We start from the raw sequence: 19,759 nt of genomic DNA, 5'->3' as shown, positions 1-19,759 counted from the left end.
TTGGAGCACATAGAAAGGTTGCTGCTGAATTCATACACTCTAAATGGGGCATTATAAGCCTCCAGGTGATGGGGAACGAAAGATAAAGGGAGTCGTTCCGGATGGTGTTCGAGAAGACGGAAAACGGGTGGATAGTTTGTCGCTGCTGAGGCTGGGGGAAATATCGAGCAAAATGCTCAGTGACAGAGTCTGGGCTGGTGAGGATAAAACCATTCAGGGAAATTCCCAGGACACCTGCAGGAGTACAGTGGCCAAAAACGTGCCTGATCTTTGCCTATGGCCCAACAAATCTGTTTCTGGTGTTTAAGAAGATAAAGGCCTGGGCACGAAGCCATTCAAAGGCCAGGATGCTGCTTTGAGATGGATGCCATTTTTAATGTCGGAGGCCACAATGGCGGCCTTCAGTAGCCACACCAAGTTCGAGGGTCCACCAATCGACAGTATTCCGTTGGGCAGAACCTGAGGAAGAGGGAATTGCTGAAGCAGCTGGTGAAAGAATCACACTGGTCAAACTCTGTGTGGCCTCATCAGCGCCGTTAAAAGGGATCCCAACCTGGCAGGGCATCTAGGCAAGATGCTGTAGGAAAGATAAGACGATCGGAAAATGATCGCTGCCGTGCACAGAGGCATTCACACCATCATTCTTCACACAGTCCACGCGTGAATGGAACAGGAAGAAAGTCTAATAACTGGCACAATGGGATGTACCCTCCGCCACGCAGCCCGTGGTGGTTTGAAGGGTGTAGATGTAGAAGTAACATATGCACAATACCAAAAATCTCAAATATTTAACTCAGGACTTAGCCAATTTAACTTTAATTAGAAGGAAGGTCAGCGTTGGCCGTAATTTTGATGGTTTATTGACAGCAAAATCGATTTTCAATCACATAAACCATCAAAATTAACTAAATGAATGTAGTGGATAATACAGTAAAATAGACTGGCGACTCCATAGAGCGCTGTGTGCACAACGACCATATACGTGAAATTAGAAGAAATGTCAGCTTTGGCCGTAATTTTGATGGTTTATGTGATTGAAAATCGATTTTGCTGTCAATAAACCATCAAAATTAGGGCCAAAGCTGACCTTCCTTCTAATTTCACGTATATGGTCGTTGTGCACACAGCACTCTATGGAGTCGCCAATCAATTTAACTTTATTATCCAGTACATTCATTTACTTAATTAGAATCTTTTGGTGTAATTAATTTGCCTAAAACTGTACTAATTGCACATACCAGTAATATAAAACCTTTTTTGATTGTTCCTGTGTAAACATAACACCCCATAATAACTTTCAGACACAGTAAATCAAAAATATGTATTAATAAGTGAAGTACACCTACAGGTAATGGAAACTGTTAGTAACTTTTGCCCTCATTTAGTTTTAGAGAATTAGCATTTTTATGTAAAACATTGTTACTGAAGTAGAATTCCAAAGTTTGGCAATTTAGACAGCACAATTCAATGACAATTATTGTTTTATCTAAAAGTTCTCAGTCAAACAAATCTTATTCCACTATTCAGTTATTCAGAAATAACCTTCTTTAATTGTAATTTGTAAAATGACAGCAAACAATAGCAGAAATGTACTGCCAATTATTGCAATCTTATAAAAGGAAGACCACGGGAAGCCTTTTAGCCAGTCTGCAGAAGGTTATGATACGAGCCGGATCTGTGCCCAAAATTACTGGACAATGTACCGCAGACAATTCAGTACAGAATAAAATTCGAAAATGTATCGCGAGCCAAATTTTGTGTCTGAGAGTTTATTCAGTGACTGTTTTTAATGATTGACTGAACCTGTAATTAACTTCATGTAATGTGTTAAATCTTCTAATAAAGCCTTCTGCTAACTGTTGTACAGTTGTATTGTATTGTAAGGCGCCACATATACCGTTTGTATATGTATACGTGCATGTCGTCGTCGTCATCTCTTCTTTCCCTCGTCGATATCAGAGCGTGAGAAATGTTTATGTATGTGTTGTTGACAACACACTACACGACTACGGTACCACCTGATTCCAGGATAGCTAGCTTAATATAGTATAAAGATAGTGAATTTTGATGCAGCGTAATTTCAGTCTGATTTTATTCTTTACTTAATCTTTGAATCAGCTACTTTTAATCAGGCCCAAAACTCTACTTTTAACGAGAGCAATTACGATCAGTCTGTCGAATTATTAATAATACGTAAGGCTCTACACCACTATAAGAAAATATCACTGTCCATAAAATAACAAAATATACAAATGAACTTGTTTATATCTTTCCTTTTATTCAATCAAATGCTTTCAAATGTTTATTTCGCACCCACAAATCATTCACACCTCAATGTAGAGTGTGAACGTGTGCATGAAAAATAGTACACTGTTTCTGCGGATAACCACGTATGAACTTTTGGGTTGCTAGTTTACTTCGATCAACAGGATTTAGAAACTGATCTTTCTATCCACACTTTCGTCCTCCACAGTGGCCCATCAACAGTGGGATAACCATTAAATATTCTACCCTTTCGTGATAACTAATAATTCACGTAAATTGTATTTTCGCGAGTTTAAAGCAAACGTCGGCAGTGTGAAAGCAGTCTTGATACCGTGACACACTTGCGACGCTTACTAGCCTGTCTCAAAATTGACCTGCATACATCTACAATCAATTCAAAGGTAATAATTCGCCCAAAGTGATTGTGTGCAATTGAACTTCATCAAATCAATTATTTCTTGAATCGTAATAACTGATCCCGACACTGACTGTTCATAAACGCAGAATTAACACACTTTCTTTCCTAAGAGTAAAAGAATGACGTCACGTCATCTACATAGTTATTTAAATATTATTCCAAATGACCTCAAACGTTCATAGTCATATTTTAACAGTAATCAGAAAAAAAATATGATTTATTATCGGAAAATAAAATATAACAGCTCGCAAATTGCAACTGAATGACAACTTTGCATAGCGTCGGGACTTAATCATGCAAAACCATACAAAGAAATGCCCGAAATCTCAACTTCTCCCTACCAACTGACAGATACAAATAAGATATTCAAGACTTCATAGATCAATCCCACCTGTAATGTTATACTGTGACAATAGGAATGGACTGTGAACTGTGTTATTTCCAAATTATATTTACTGTGCACATCATTTTTGGATTGGTTTGGCTGTCAGATTTCAAGAACAGTGATTTAAGAACATGAACTAGTGACTTGGTTAATTAAATGTCTGCCACACATGAACTTAGATCACTTCTACGTTAGGTTACTGTACTCGAATAACCATGTTACACGATATCAAATGAGTGTAACATGAGGCTAGCTGTTTATTTGTCCATAAATTATAATAAATGATACCCGATATGGCCATAAACTGTAGGTTGTGCAGTCAAAGTGTTTGAACTGCAAACCTGGCGTGGACCTCATTTAAAATAGCCTACTTTAGACAACCACTTTTCAGCCAGATTCAATGGAGGTGCAGCTACTGGAAGCATATCAGGACAGGTAAGTATGGCTACACTTCAAGCCCAACAGGAAGTGATTGAATAGCGTGCAATTTGTTGCATTAGGTAGTAGGGAAGGAGTAGAAGAAAAGTTTATGGGATAATAGTTGGAATGAGAGAAGAAAGGCTAATTTAGTTCTGTACGGAGGTACATTTGGAAAAGACTGGGGAATGGGGGAAGATTCTCTCTGGACAATTTAATGAGAGTCGTGCAGAAGACTCAATACAGAAATAAGTGGATACTGAAATACTAAGGAATGATGAGACGAGTTTGATGTTTTCTGTGCTTGTAGATAACGTGATAGGGAACACCACGGTAGGCACTTCAGATGAAGAAGACTGGCCATCACTAAAATAGGCAATCACAGAAGTTGGATAGACAAAAATTGGCACAAGGAAGGTAATAGTGAATGCTTGAGTAACAGAGGAAATACTTCTATTAATATGAAGCATGCAATACTGAAGACAGAAAGGTAGATAAGGGCAAGGACTATTGCAAAATCAATTTATCAGCTCACAGATCCAAGTGCTGACAAGAATAATATACCATACAGAAGAATAGAAAAGAAAATTGAGGATCTGTTAGACGACTATAAGTTCAGCAATTGGAAAGGAAAAATCAACAGGGAAGCAGTTCTGATGTGATTGATAATGGAAGCATGACTTAAGAAAAATCGAGACATGGTCATAGGATCTGAAAAAAGCATTTGCCAGTGTAAAACGTTGCAAGAGGTTTGAAATTCTGACAAATATAGGAGTGAGGTATAGGGAAATATAGATAACGCACAATATCAACACGAACCAAGAGTGAACAATTAGAATTGAAACAAAACACGAATTGCTCAGATTAAAAAGTGAACAAGACATGGACGCAGTCTTTCGTGCCTATTGTTCAAACTATGCATCAAAGAAGCAATGACTGAAATAAAAGAAAAGTGAAAGAGTGGGACTAAAATACGGAGTGGAAGAATACCAGTCATAATATTTGCTGATGACACTGGGAAGTAACGAATAATTACAGGATGTTATGACTGGAATGAACAGTCTAATGAGTATACAGTGTGGATTGGGTGTAAACCGTCAAAAGATGATGTAATGTGGAGTAGCAGCAGTGAAGACTAACGATAAACATCAAAATTGGTAACCATGAAGTAGATGAAATTAAGGAATTCTACTACCTTGTACGAAAAGTAACACGGCAGGTGAAGCAAGGAGCACATGAAAAGCAGACTGGCATGGGAGAAAGAGGGCATTCCCTGCCTTAATCTGAGGAAGAAATTGCTGAGAATGTATGTTTGGAGTGCAGCATTGTATGCTAGTGAAACACTGACTGTGGAAAAACTGCAACAGAAAAGAATAGACGTGTTGGAGATGTGGTTCTATAGAACAATGCTGATAATAAGGTGGACTGATAAGACAATCAATGAAGAAAGAAAGGTTTGTGTTGTGTACATAGTTCCGCGTAGTCAGCGCGTATACAACTTTCCCACTAGATGGCGCCCCGCTAAGCACAACAGCGCAGCGCTCGTCCGTCTCCGCACTACGAATGGCGCTGTCATAGAGACGGACCAAATTCTGCTTCCGCCGATCCGCGTATTAATATGTCATGCAGCCAATGAGATTGCTAACGTACAACCTTTTCTCCTCGCGGATCACACTCGCGCAGTGATACCTGAACACGGGAGGTATTATGAGTGTACAAACCTCCGATTAATCAGTCTGCATTAGTCTGCATTTGTCTGTACCAGTCTATAGTCAAGTTTCAGTCTGCGCCTAATAAGATTATCATATTCCTGTACATAGCCATGAAGATCAATGAATAGACACTTTGTCAAGTATCAGAGATATGTGAAAATAAGATTAACGTACCAAGACCAAAGGAACTTCAGATTGTCAATTGTAAACAGCATCCAGAATCAAGTTAAGTAAGGTCTATATTTTTTATTATTTTAATAAATGTGTGTGAAAATTAATCAAGTTCTGTTTAAAGTTGGTCACCGTCAATCTGCTACTCTAAGCGTGCAAGTGGCATTTCTATCATCTGACCAAACGGCAGAAGATAAACACGCCACGATAAGACCACAAGACATATTGCCGACACTCGCCTACTTCGCTAGAGCGACAAGTCAAATAATCTGATTGTGTATGTACCGAAGGTCTTACAGTGCGCACACCACAGTTTGGAAATAGTGATTAGAAGGGACAGAATTATAGGTCGAGGTTGTGTTGTACAGGGTGATACTGTTGAGGTAGACAGAGATAGGAATATGTCTAACAAATAATTGAGGAAATGCGGTGAAAGTGCTACTCTGAGATGAAGGGATTGGCACAAGAAATGGATGTGTGATGGCCGTAGAAAACAATCCACAGAAGTCAACGTTATTGATGGGAGTAGTTTTTGCATCTCACAACAGGCTGCACTCAATTCAGCAGTGCACTAACAGGTACACCCACACACTCTACAGAAAAATTGACAATGCTTGAGGGAAGCAACCGCCGGCCTGAGCTCATCGAGTTCACTACGAGCAATGACACAGTGTCATTGGCAGCAAATTGGAGGTCGCCCTTCAATTTGACGAAGGGCCTAGCACTCTTGACGAGATGCCCAGCCCCCGTGGTCACGAGGCAGGTAAGACACCCCAGTCGGGCTGTGCAGTGGAGAAGTACAGCCGAGTACCTAGGAGTCATTCCTGACAGTTATCGTATTTGACATCGACGTGTCAAAGAACTGAGGGAACGAACTGTGGGGGCTAGGGAAAGGGGGTCAGTACTGGTTCCGCCCACAGTCGAAAAAGACTCCACACTCCGATAGGATCTCGAGATCAATCGATACGAAATGCTACTGCTTCCGATTTTGGAGTACACAGCTGTAACATGGGGAAACAGAGATGATACTCGCATGAAACACCTACACAGGGTGCAAAATCAAGCTCTCAAACTTGTTTTGCAGCTATTTCAGGGATTCTTGATGGTGGAACTCCACGAGGCTGCCAGAATACCTCTCCTCTGGAAGAGATTTAAGCTATCGCCAGTGATTTCTATGATAAATGGAGGATGTCACAGAACCGACACGACCAAAACCTGGACACCAGGGTGCACAGCCACAATCCCACCAGGTTGCCGTACCTGCTGGCCAAATAACTCTATAAGGTCAGTTCTTTCGTGGGTTTCAAGTTAACACCAAACGAAGATAAGAAAGAAGAAAACCAAAGATGAGGAAAAGAGGAAGGCCTCTCAAGTGGACGGAGGCAACAAAGTGATTTCAAAACCCTCTGCAAGTCGGCGATGCTCTGCGGAGATATACTGACCGGCCAGATTACTGCGGGCTCTGCAGTCGCTGCCCCCAAGTAATCTGCCCGAACCACTGACACACCCCAGAGCTCGGACCGACTCTCCTAGGCCGATACGCTCTGCACTCTGCCAGCTCCGTCGCCGACACGTCTCTTCCCCGAGCGCACTCACCGGACATTCTCTATGTACCAGACGATGTCTAAAAACATTACTATAAAATTTCTTACCTGTCCACAGAGCTCCAGTAACGATACTAAATCAATTTCAGGTACCTTGTTACAATGTAAAGTATCCCCACCCACTTTGTTTTTTTAAAAGCAATTTTTTTGTAAATAAAACTGATTTAGTTTTTAAAGTATGTCACTTATTGCTGAAGGTAGCAAATCATAATTCACAGTTTCTAAAGAAAGCAGACTGCAGTTGTAGAAAGTTGAAGGGCTTGTAGGGAAAGCCACAGATCAGAAGGGAGGGGGATAGGATTGCAGCATATAATCAGTATTATTCGGTCTGTAAATAGAGTAGGCTGTGAAGGAAAGTAAGGAGAAATTTAGGACGGGAATGAATGTTCATGAAGAAAAAATATAAAGAAATTAAGGTTTGCCGACATCATTGTAATTATGTCAGACCCTGCGAAGGATATAGAAGGGCAGCTGAACAGGTGATATTTTGAAAAGATGGTAGAAGACGAGAATCGACAAAAGTAAAACACAGCTAATGGAATGTAGTCTAATTAAATCAGGGGACGCTGAGGGATTTAGATTAGGAACTCCAAAAGTAGTAGATGGGTTTTGCTATTTGGTTAGTAGAATAACTGACAGCAGCTGAAGTACAGAGATATAAAATGCACACTGGCAACAGCAAGAAGTGCTTTCTGAAGAAGAGAAATTTGTTAACACTGAATACGAATTTATATGTTACGAAGTGTTTTTGGAAAGTATTTCTGTGGAGTGTAGCCTCGTACAGAAGTGAAACAGGAATGATACACATTTCTACAAGAATAGAACACAAACTTACGAAATCTGGTGACAAACAGGAACAGTGCTGGATAGGCTAAACAAGTGATGAAGAGGTGGTCTGTTTCTTCAAATGAGATACGGATGCCCAAATTATCCAGTTACACGATATACCAGTTCATCTCTTTAGAGAACCAACATTTTTTGTGGTGGTGTCCTCAAGTTAACAGATTTTCCATATTATCACCAGCCTACCACCACTTCTGTTGCAACCGGTAACCCCATATTCACCGAGTGTCTCCAGTAATGAGCTAGAGTGACCAGACCACGTAGGAGACACCGAGAATTTATTTATTGCAGTCAAATATTACGTCTAGGCCCAGTCACAGCCAATCAGTTGGACTGATAACTTTCTTATCAAAATATTAACAATTCCTCTTACCAGTGCCGCCATCTGTGTGATGGCACAAATGTAGGAGGCACTGAGAATTTATTTACAGCAGTCAAATACTATGTCTACACCCAGTCACAGCCAATCAGTCGAACTGATAGCTTTCTTATCAAAATATTAACTATTCCTCTTACCAGTGCCGTGACCTGCCGTCTATATGTAGCACTTTCCGACGAGCTCTCTTTCCCGTAAAGGCGAATGTAAGGTACAGTAGGAAAATAAATAAATAAAGGTGTCATTGTGTCACAGAAAATAAACATTCACTTTTTATTTATTTCGAAACCGCTATCAGAACGACAGTGCGGGAGAGGTTCCCTTATTTACAATGAGCTCGAGACGAGCTGCGGCAGACTACGCAGTACGAGAGGTCTGCAAAACTGGCGCGGAGGCAGGCGCCCGCCAGGCGGAGAGCGGCACCCCGAGTACAGTCGGCAGCTGCAGCCGCACTCCCCCGGGTCGGGCTGCCGAGCTGCCGGCGCGCCGCACTACGGGCACTACGACGGAGACCGCCGTCAGGTGGTCGGGTTGAGGCGGTGGGCTGCAAACGAGAGAGGAGCTGCGTCAGAGACTCCCACTGTACACTGTCAAACTGAGAATGCGACTACAGTACGGAGTCCGTTTCCTTTCGCAGTTGCCGTGAATCCCGTAACACACAAACGACAGTATTGCCACTTGTTAAAGATACTCGAAGTCTCAATTATAACTTGAAGAAAGTTACATAATTAGTTTTTCACTATCAAAATTAATTTGCTGACTGCGAATTCAATGTGAGCTTTATTAAGTATAAATCTACTACCCAATAGCGACACCAGAAAATTTGTGCCGGAACTAAAAACTGGATTTCTCACTTACTGTGAGTGGTCACCTTAACCATTTCACCTACCCGTGCACTCTCCCTGAACCGACCTAAACTTCAACTTCCACACGTTACACTGTCTACATCCTTACTTCGTAGTCCGGTAAATTCCTCACCTAACTATTGCAACTTTTAAGACGTAGAATAGCAATGAATAGAAATTAGAAAATTTTATTAAAACTCATTCACACTGCCACAAGCAAACTCAAGTTGTGTCAGAGACGGAGGTGGAAGCAGGAAGCGAGACAGTACGTCACGAGTGGGTCAGGTCGTCGACACATTACGATATTTGCACTTTCGACATTGCAGCCCAGTCAGCAATCTAATATATAAGAAATCGAGGCCGATAGTTTCTTATATATTACATTCCGATGTGTTCTGCAGAAAGTGAGACGAGCATATTCCTCAGTTCGGGAGACGTGTCGCATTGAACTGTGCTCTATCACATTGAACTGTATCTCTTTCACGACAACACACAGTATGAAACTGATGCGGCAGTCAACGGGCCGTTATGTGACTGTAGCAGAATAAAGATGACACGTGCGGTCGTTACAAACTGAGCCTCGTGCTATCTCCCTTTAAATAACCCAGCTCTCATCACATGTTTATCACTGGGGTCAATAGCATTCGCAGTACTAACACTGGAGTTCACAATTATGATACTGTAGTGAATCTACGTTCTAGAAGCACCGGCACAGCCTACGAACGAGCCGAAGGTGCACTCGAGATGGCGACCTCGAACTTGACAAACTTGATGCTGCGCGCCACAGAAAACTGGCAGTCTTCTGACAACACCACATCACAGATTGCTGCCAGCACTGTACTTCAATGTGGAAGGTGGCAACGGGGCCTCTGTGTCCACACTCCCATTTGACACTCAGGTGCCTGCGGATGCAGACACCTATCGGGGGTAGGCAGGAGCCGACCGACTGCAAGACTACCGATACTGGGTATATCACGGACAGCTCATCGAGGGTTGCCGTAGAAATCAGACTGGGACTGAGGACACTCCAGTCAGCCCAAAATGAACTACAGGCAGGGGATATGCCTGCTTGTTGACAACCTGCTGCAGCACTACAGTCACTGGCATCATCTCCTGGGGATTGAATCACTGACCTCATTCGACAGTAACTCCTGAGTAAACAGGAACACGAGCCCCCCCCCCCCCCCCCCACACACACAAAAAGCTTCGAACTGGCAAAAGTTAAAGAGGTTGAGATAGCCATTTTTCATTGCAGTCAGATGGCCAAAGATTCCAGCCAGGTGACTGTTGCACGTGTTGCCCCTGCATACGAAGTCTTTTCAGGTCCGTATGACCACGGTATCGACACCAGTCGGGTGAGCTGCCAGCACGTGGTATGCCAGATGACCACATGGAACGTTCTCCACAAGATCTGCCCCTACGGATACCACTTACAACATGTGCAGGCCTCATTACTTACAGACTCGGCCCCGCAGTCACAGTTCTGTGGACTGTTCGTCACACGGACCACGGAGGTGCCGGGATTTTCTCGTCATCTGTTCTATTCGCAGAGTTGGTTACCTTTACGAGGGGCAGTGTCGTCAACGTACACGACACCCACCTGTGATCTGCAGAGAATACCCACGGTGCAGTGGCAGTGGCAGTGGTCTGTCGACACCAGCTCGGCCTCAATCTGCGGGTGGGGATTACTGGCGACCGCCTTGTGGGACTGCCCGTCATTCCGTGACAGCTAACAGGCATGACGTACCCGCTCTTTCTGTGGGTGACGTTGCTGGGAGATGGGCCTTTAGTGGTATGGCGGGTAATGAGCCTACTGCAGATAATGGAGTTCCAGCCCACTGCCCTCTTCAGTGTAGAGCAAAACACTAGCACAGGCACAACATTCCCACATGTCTCACGTGTGCCTTCAATCATTCAAACCTAAAATACAGATCTTTTATCTCCACCTTCGAGTGGAATGCAATTTCTGGCAATATTTTTTTACAATCTACACTACTGGCCATTAAAATTGCTACACCAAGAAGAAATGCAGATGATAAACGGGTATTCATTCGACAAATATATTATACTAGAACTGACATGTGATTACATTTTCACGCAATCTGGGTGCACAGCTCCTGAGAAATCAGTACCCAGAACAACCACCTCTGGCCGTAATAATGGCCTTGATACGCCGGGGCATTGAGTCTAACAGAGCTTGGATTGTGTCCACAGGTACAGCTGCCCATGCAGCTTCAACACGATACCACAGTTCATAAAGAGTAGTGACTGGTGTACTGTGACGAGCCAGTTGCTCGGCCACCATTGACCAGACATTTTCAATTGGTGAGACATCTGGAGAATGCGCTGGCCAGGGCAGCAGTCGAACATTTTCTGTATCCAGAAAGGCCCGTACAGGACCTGCAACATGCGGTCGTGCATTATCCTGCCGAAATGAAGGGTTTCACAGCGATCGAATGAAGGGTACAACCACGGGTCGTAACACATCTGAAATGTAACGTCCACTGTTCAAAGTGCCGTCAATGCGAACAAGAGGTGACCGAGACATGCACCCAATGGCACCCCATACCATCACGCCGGGTGATACGCCAGTATGGCGATGACAAATGTACGCTTCCAATGTGCGTTCACCGCGATGTCGCCAAATACGGATTCGACCATCATGATACTGTAAACAGAACCTGGATTCATGCCAAAAAATGAGGTTTTGCCATTCGTGCACCTAGGTTCGTTGTCGAGTACACCATTGCAGGCGCTCCTGTCTTTGATGCAGCATCAAGGGTAACCGCAGCCACGGTCTCCGAGCTGATAGTCCGTGCTGCTGCAAACATCGTCGAACTGTTCTTGCAGATGGTGGTTGTCTTGCAAACGTCCCCATCTGTTGACTCAGGCATCGAGACGTGGCTGCACGATCCGTTACAGCCGGGTGGATAAGATGCCTGTCATCTCGACTGCTAGTGATACGAGGCCGTCGGGATCCAGCACGGCGTTCCGTGTTACCCTCCTGAACCCACCAATTCCATATTCTGCTAACAGTCATCGGATCTCAACCAACGCAAGCAGCAATGTCGCGATACGGTAAAGCGCAATCACGATAGGCTACAATCCGATCTTTATCAAAGTCGTAAACATGATGGTACGCATTTCTCCTCCTTACACAAGGCTTCACAACAATGTTTCACCAGGCAATGCCGGTCAACTGCCGTTTGTGTATGAGAAATCGGTTGGAAACTTTCCTCATGTCAGCATGCTGTAGGTGTCGCCTTGTGTGAATGCTCTGAAAAGATAATCATTTGCATATCACACCATCTTCTTCCTGTCGGTTAAATTTTGCGTCTGTAGCACATCATCTTCATGGTGTAGCAATTTTAAAGGCCAGTAGTGTATTTTGCTCCTTTTTCTCTCGGGGACCGTTTCGTGCAGTTTATCTGCACTCGACAAAATCATCCTCTACAGTAAAAGTGAGGAGGCAGCAGCTTCCTTACTAGTTTACTCAAATTTAGATGGCACACGTGTAAGCAGCATTAAGAAATTGGGCTCCAGCACCCGGAGACTGTGGCCTCGTGTGTGCAAGTCGAGTCCCTGCGAACGTGTGCACGGTTTCAACTTCGGAAGAATACTTTGACCGAAATCGCAATATTTTAGCAGTCTTTTCCACCGCATCCGTCTGCGACTCGATGCCTGCACCGTGTAGGGAGTATCCGTTTGTCCCTTCCGTATTCACAGAGTATACGCCCGGGGAAAAACTGGGGAATTTCTCGATCTGGGAAAAATCTGAGAATTTTTTAGAAGTCCGGATATTTTTCAATTGTCAAGTTTTCAGTTAAATTTTTGTAATTTTGACTGGTAAGAACCGATATTCTAACAATAAAGGAAAAATTTCCTTTAACCTGCTACTGTTTGAGATGCATTACTTTCAAAGTAAATTTCCTTTTACGCAAGATAAATTATGTCGTGTGTGACAGTGTGTGACGAATTTCATAAATTACGGAACATTTGACTCTCATTTGAAACTAAACTTAACATTCTGTGAACCAGGCACTTGGAAAAATATCGGGTCCAGAAGACCAGCCATTTATATCTGTATTTAATATTTTACTGGCATATTTGTGTTTAATTTCTTAATGGGTAACACATGCTAAAGAAGACCAAGCGTCGAGGTCAGTTTTTCATACTTATTTTAATTTCTTTCCTAGATTACGAGCTATGCAATAATGATAGCAAAAACTGTTACGGTCGATGCGCTCGGTAGAACCTGTATTCAGCCAGGTAACCCACGAAAAGTTCGGTGCCAGGAGTGAAATTTGTAATTGTGCTTGTCAGAAATATTTAGCTGTTGCCATTTAAGCTGTTCTCTTAGGATTCTGCCTAACCACACCCTTCAAAAAAGAACAGCACAAATTTTTTGACAACTAATGTCATTAGTGAAAGATTAGTGTTTCTTGTAGCTATACCGTATGTATATTAATTTAAACCATTGATTTTTCCTATTTGTGTGTTTGTGCTTCTTAGCGGTGATGTTGCTATTGGCTGACTACATCAAATCTCCTACACTATGAAGTCTGCTGTTACTGGCTCTCGAGATCACGTGACGTGAGCTACAATTAGCTGACAAGAGCAAATCTCGATCTAAGTCTCAGTGCTTCGGTAGCTACCATACTGTTTTTGATGAAATTGGTATTTATACTTCCATAATACATAAACAAGCAGTGTACATGTTGCCTCACATCAAAGATCTTTACAAACTGGGCTGGGTTTCATTTCATTAAGTGCGACGAAGTTTTACGGCATTGTATAAAACTTTTAACACTCAATGGACTGATAAGAATGGACTAGTAAGTTTTACAGCTCCAGGGGGAAGTACATTGTCACTTAGCACAGAAAAAAAATGTACTTTCACCCAAGGTGTTGTGCATTTTCATCCTCAAAAAAGTGTATTTTGACCTGGGAAAAGGTGTATTTTTAACCAGGACTTATGGTTTATCTTTTTCTTTTCCTGATATTGTCGTCATTCCATTCTGGACTTTCCACTTTTTGACGAAGCAGCAAAGTAAAAGTTCGCTGCCAATAAGGTATACACATTAAGTTTCTGTGATATCTTTGTCTCATGTTGGTGCATACCTTGACTTGTTCCACGTCTGAGGGTTCTCCTCTTTGATGACAGCTATGAAACACAATGCACCTACCTTGCTTGGGCAGTCGGATAGACTCTGTATCCCCGACAGTGACCTCGTGCAGCAGCCCGTGGTACGTGTACTGCACACGCAGGGCCTTCTCCTCCCCCAGGCACGGATCGTAGAATCCGGGCAGCTGACTCTGCAAGATACCGCACAAACCTGTCAGACCACACGTGTCCCATTTCCTCCGCATATTACACACTGCGTATGATCAGTGCATAAACCTTTCAGGAAAGTATCATACACACGGTCGCAAACGCAGATTTAGTGTAACATAGGTTATTCCACTGAGAACACTCGTGCTGGCAGAAGGTTTTCGTGTCTTTTATAAACATTTCATGTAGTGGAAAAAAATGCATTGTGGTCTGTGCAGATGGTGGATATGCAGTGACATAATGTAGCAGGGGCAAGGCATGGCACAGTGAGCACATTAGTACTTGCTCAATGTGGGCGTTTATGTCTCCGTGATACTCCTGAAGGTGTCATAAACACCTCAGAGAGGACGGACATATTTCAATGTAAATGCTCACGACAAGGAAAGGTTGTAAATCTCAGATCTTAAGTTGAATTAGGTGTAGTCAGATTTGAAGTTATGACTTATTGATAACTGGACCTGTCTTCAAAATTAATGTAAATAGTTGAAACAATACAGCAAATTATTGTCAAAGACATTTTTTATTCAGTAGCTGGAACTAGTGAGAAACTTTCTTACAGCATGACCCTGCCTGGAGAGAAAGTTGATAAGCTCCCAAACAAAAAAGGCAACTGTATTTGAAGAAGATCACTGAAAGGTAACTTAGACCACATCAAACTGACAGATCTACTATGCAGTGTTCCCTACTCGTGGTGTTAGAATGAAGTCCAACATTCAACATTCGCAAAAGTTTTGTTACATTTTATTCCATTTTTTGTAGCAAAATTTAATCTAAATTCTCTGATCCATTTTCAAAACAAATCAATAACTGCCACTTGTAAGCTAACACTTGTAACCTTCTTGAGAAATAAGACAGACTAGACATCCTATATGGCTATCAGTGTACAGATACATTTCAGACACATTCATTAACACAACGCACAAATCGGACTAGTACAGCCCGCAAAAGTACAAATTCGCAATATTTTTTTGAATGCACCTGTTACATTGACATGGCAAGTAACCAAATACTACTCGCACGAATGACCACCACCAAACTGTGGTAAACCACAAATTTGGCAATCCAGTTCCCAAATATTCTGCACACCAAAACACAAATGCCTTCGACAGCTGCTAAACTATGCAGACCATTTGGATACTCCCTTCCGGCACAAGTTTCTCTGAGCTACGCAGACAGGAATTTTCTCTCTAACACAGCCTGCGCTATCGCAATCCCCCTGGCCTCAGCCTCTGCAAGCCTGTTCCCACTGCACCATCTCGCCTTTTCCCTTCTCTCCTCTATCCACACCACCCATCGTCTTTCCAAATCGTGCACTGCCTTCTCCCACCACTCTCTACCCCCCCCTCCCAACCAAGCAATCTCCCTCTCTCCCATACCCCCTTTTCACTCCACTTCCTTCCTCCCTCTTCATCCTCATGTTTCTCTCCTTTCCCCCACCATTCCCCATCCCCTCTTCCTCTTCCTACATCCATTTTGTTGTACCGTCCTCTACTCTTTCCATCTGCGGCCGTGAATTCACCTGTTCACAGACCTGCCTCTTTACCACTAACCCATCCTTGTGTCCCTCCCTACCAACTTCCTCCTCTATGAACTTGGGCAACCAGTTTTGATAATCAAGTATTGACAATTAGTATTTCTGCGACCATGGGAGGAGGGAGGGAGAGGGAGAGAGAGAGAGAGAGAGAGAGAGAGAGAGAGAGAGAGAATATGTGAGGGCGGCACGCTACTGCTAGAAAAATAAGTAGTGCTTGAAAACTAGTGTGAATGTCATTTTCTGTTAAGCCTGTCTCACACAGAGTAAGGTTCTTTGCAAGTTTGCCAGATGGCACGGCTACACTTGCCGGCTAGCAGGTGGGGGCGATGGCTACCTCGCGTGCTGAATCTATCACAAGGTGTACGGTTCAGCTCTGAAGCTAGCTAGCTGGCTGGCTGGCTCGTCTCTGTGAATGGCAGGATGCACAAGCCAGGCAAACTGCTCTCTTTCTCAAACAACTGTAACGAAACCATTCAGTAAAAAAATTTGATTCTCTCACATCTTATAGCTTCATTCATAAGGTTTATGATGAACTGCCTTTCATTTCTTTAACAATCATATTTATTGCAATATTTTGGGATTAAGTAAACTACTGCAAGAATTTCGGAAAGCTTGTAGTGATAAACACAGGACACTACGAATTTGTGTTTGGTGCTTGTTAGGTCAGATGTTGCTGTATATGAAATGTAATTAACTTATTGAATTTTTCTTAAACTTTAATGGATATTGCTATCTATCACCAATATCGAGAAAACAAAACGCTTCGTCCTGAACTCACACACCAGTGATAAAGACGGAATGAATTATTCACAAAATTCATGGCAATCCTAAATCGTTTCAGATACTGAAACAAGATTTTGGCAAATGATAGTACACAAAGAGGAGATTATTGCACTATGTGATTAATATGCCAAACTTCCATACCTACTGCGATATTCGAGCAACTACAGTTGTTTTCAATGAAATGATGTAATATTTATGGGGAATCGATAGCTGGTGAAACAACAATTACCGTGGGTTTGGAATCATAAGTGGGGAAATTTCACTTTATTTTTATACCGAGAATGGGCATTTTCATAAACTATTGATTGGTCTTTCCATTAGTGGCTGTTTTACGATTCTGTCACAATTTCAACTGCATTATAATTTTAGTGACACGAATTTACAAATTCTCTTGTGTTTTGGCAAGAGAAGCAGATTTGAACATGGCAACAAGGGAACTTAACATATTACTCAAAACTTGCCACTGATTACATCTGTCTGAAGAAAATTAAAGGGAATAAGAAGCCTGGTGCAAATAAGTCTATACTTCTGTTGAAATTTAATGTAACCCCATAGGCCAGTGTGTTTTTAATAATGAATGATATGGATTGACACTGGCCAAAGAATTTCATTTCTGTAGCTGAATGATCTGAGAAATATGAAAACATTTAAATTTGCAAAATCCAACCAACTACCTATCAAGTTGTAAACAGATTGCCAATATCTTTGACAAACTAAAAGGTGTTTGTGGTGAGAAAGTACAACCCCCCCTCATTCTGTACAGGGATGGAAAAGAAAAGATGGCACATTACGTGCTGTTAAACTGTTTTCATATTTCTTAGATTATTAGATGGGGATATAAAATCCATTGACTACATTCAGTCCACAAAATTCATTATTAAAAAGATACTGGGGTACAGGATTCAGAGACGAGTGCACCCACCTTAGGAGATTGTTCACACCTCCTGAACACTTGACAGAAGGACCAATCAGCAATTTCAAGAAAAGCAGCGATTTACTTTCCCTAGACTTATTACCACCTTTATTTTCTTCTGAGAAATGTTATTAGTGATGACCTTTGACTAATACGTAAGACTCCTTGTTGCCACATTAATTGGTTTCTATTGCCAAAATGACCTAAGATACACCGAACACAAATTCATAGCGAGCCCAATTTTTTCCTGTAAACTTTCCAAAATTCTTGCAGTAGTTTATTTAATCCTAAAATAGCATAATAAAAATGACCATTAATGAACAATTAACATTCTAATGCAGTAAAAATTGCAACAGAATCACAAAACAGCAACTGATGGAAAGACGAGGCAGTAGTTTATGAAAATGCCAATTCTTGGCACAAAAATAAAGTGAAATTTCCTCACGTATATTGTTCCAAACCCACAGTAATTCTCATTTAACTAACTATTTATGGCCCTTAAATATTACATCATTTCAATGCAAAAAATCTGTAGTCACCTGACCATCGTGGTAGATATGGAAGTTGGGCACATTAATCATTTGGCAAAATACTCTCCTCTTTCCGTACTTTTGTTTGCCAAAAATCTTGTTTCGATATCTGAAACAGTTTAAGAGATATGAGGAATTTTGTGAATATTCCATTCCAGCTTTTTCACTGGTGCGCGAGCTTGGGATGAACCACTTTACGTAAGATCCATTTTCTCAATACTGGTGAGATAACGATATCCTTTAAAGTTCGAAGAAAAATTGAATATATTAACTACATTTCATACACAGCAACACATGACGTAACACGCACCAAATGCAAATTCATAGCGATCTCTATTTTTCACTGCAAACTTTCCAAAATTCTTGCAGTACTTCACTTTATCCTACAATATCACAGCAAATATGACCTTTAACAAAATGATAGGCGGATTATCACGAAGCTGGTGAATGAAGGTATAAAATGTGCAAGACTCAATGTGTTTCACCAAATAGTTTCCGTACAACCATTTGAGAAAGATCGCAGTTCAGGTAGCGGTTGTGTGACACACTGTTTGGTCTCGAGGCTTAACTGGTGTTGTCTCAGAGTTCCCACACTGTAGGCTGCAAATTCAGTAGCCAAACAGTACTCCCGATCGGTCAGCGCAGGTAGCATTCAGGGAACTCTCCTAGGTCTCACAAGAAAACCAGCACCGGACCTATCACGGTAAACACGAGTAGCTCCCTGTAGGGCAGCCAGCTAGCAGAAGACTGGCTCGTCAGAGGAGCTGTCGCACGAGTTGGCAAGTGAGACTGCAGCACTGTGCGAGACGGGATTTGTGTGTTTCTGCGCTCCACACGTCGATAAGCTGTAAGTGAGCGGTTGCTCTTCCCTTATTCTACGCATTGCTCCATCTACAAATTTCCATTATTATTGTACAACTTCAGTACAGCTGCACATACAGTGATACAGCGACTAACCTTGGAGGACTCGTGCAACACGAGTTGTGAGTCGCGGACGAGGCACTGCAGAGGCACCGTCACGTCGATCACCTCGTCCGGGGATCCCACGTCGTCTTCGATGTCGGACACCGCTGCGCCGCCCCCCGAGGTCGAGGCGCCTGCGGTAGTGGGCATCAGGCGGCCGTACAGGGCACGTACCACCACCAACCCTCGGCGGGCTTCCTCGTCCGCGCGGACACGTGCGAACGTGGCCCTCATCAGCTCGACGGCAGCCTGTGCCTCTCGTCTCGTTTCTGCCATTCTGGAACAGTTCCAAACCAGTTAATTTTATGTTTGTTTGTACGTTTTGTTTCAGGGCACAAAAATAACTAGGGTATATGTGCCCATGTCGAAACTGTACACCACCGAGAGAAAGAGGTGTTAAAAAGGACTAGCCATCAATGCTAATTGACAGAACAGAAAACAGCTAAAAGCAATGGCGTGGAAAAAGGTCTACAAAATACGCCATAGAGAAACAGAAGTTTAGAACTAAAAATTAAATGGCCTCGCCATATTGCTAAAAAAAAAAAAAAAAAAAAAAAAAAAAAAAAAAAAAAAAAAAAAAAAAAAAAAAAACCAGACACCACACGCGGTCGGCAGCCCGCATGTCGTTCGCTAAAACGACCGATAACTCAGACGGCAAACACAAACGA

At 42.4% G+C, this 19,759-nt stretch overlaps 2 protein-coding genes across 2 annotated transcripts in view; one reads left to right on the top strand and one right to left on the bottom strand.

The window, feature by feature from the left end:
- Window positions 1-19,759, top strand: part of LOC126108506 (uncharacterized) — a 369,053-nt gene that overhangs the window by 48,926 nt on the left and 300,368 nt on the right. The gene's annotated exons all lie outside the window — the stretch shown is intronic.
- LOC126108507 (dnaJ homolog subfamily C member 11) overlaps window positions 8,573-19,759 on the bottom strand; it is a 123,996-nt gene continuing 112,809 nt past the window's right edge. The window contains exons 10-12 of the mRNA XM_049913774.1: window positions 19,086-19,368; window positions 14,223-14,352; window positions 8,573-8,735 (exon numbers count right to left, since the gene is read on the bottom strand). Coding sequence (XP_049769731.1) covers window positions 8,710-8,735; window positions 14,223-14,352; window positions 19,086-19,368 — 439 coding nt within the window. The 3' untranslated portion in view covers window positions 8,573-8,709. The remainder of the gene's footprint in view (window positions 8,736-14,222; window positions 14,353-19,085; window positions 19,369-19,759) is intronic.

The sequence above is a fragment of the Schistocerca cancellata genome, chromosome 11, assembly GCF_023864275.1.
Source record: "Schistocerca cancellata isolate TAMUIC-IGC-003103 chromosome 11, iqSchCanc2.1, whole genome shotgun sequence".
Lineage (NCBI taxonomy): Eukaryota > Metazoa > Arthropoda > Insecta > Orthoptera > Acrididae > Schistocerca > Schistocerca cancellata.
Note: the sequence above shows the minus strand (reverse complement) of the source record. Positions and strands in the feature narration are given on the sequence as shown.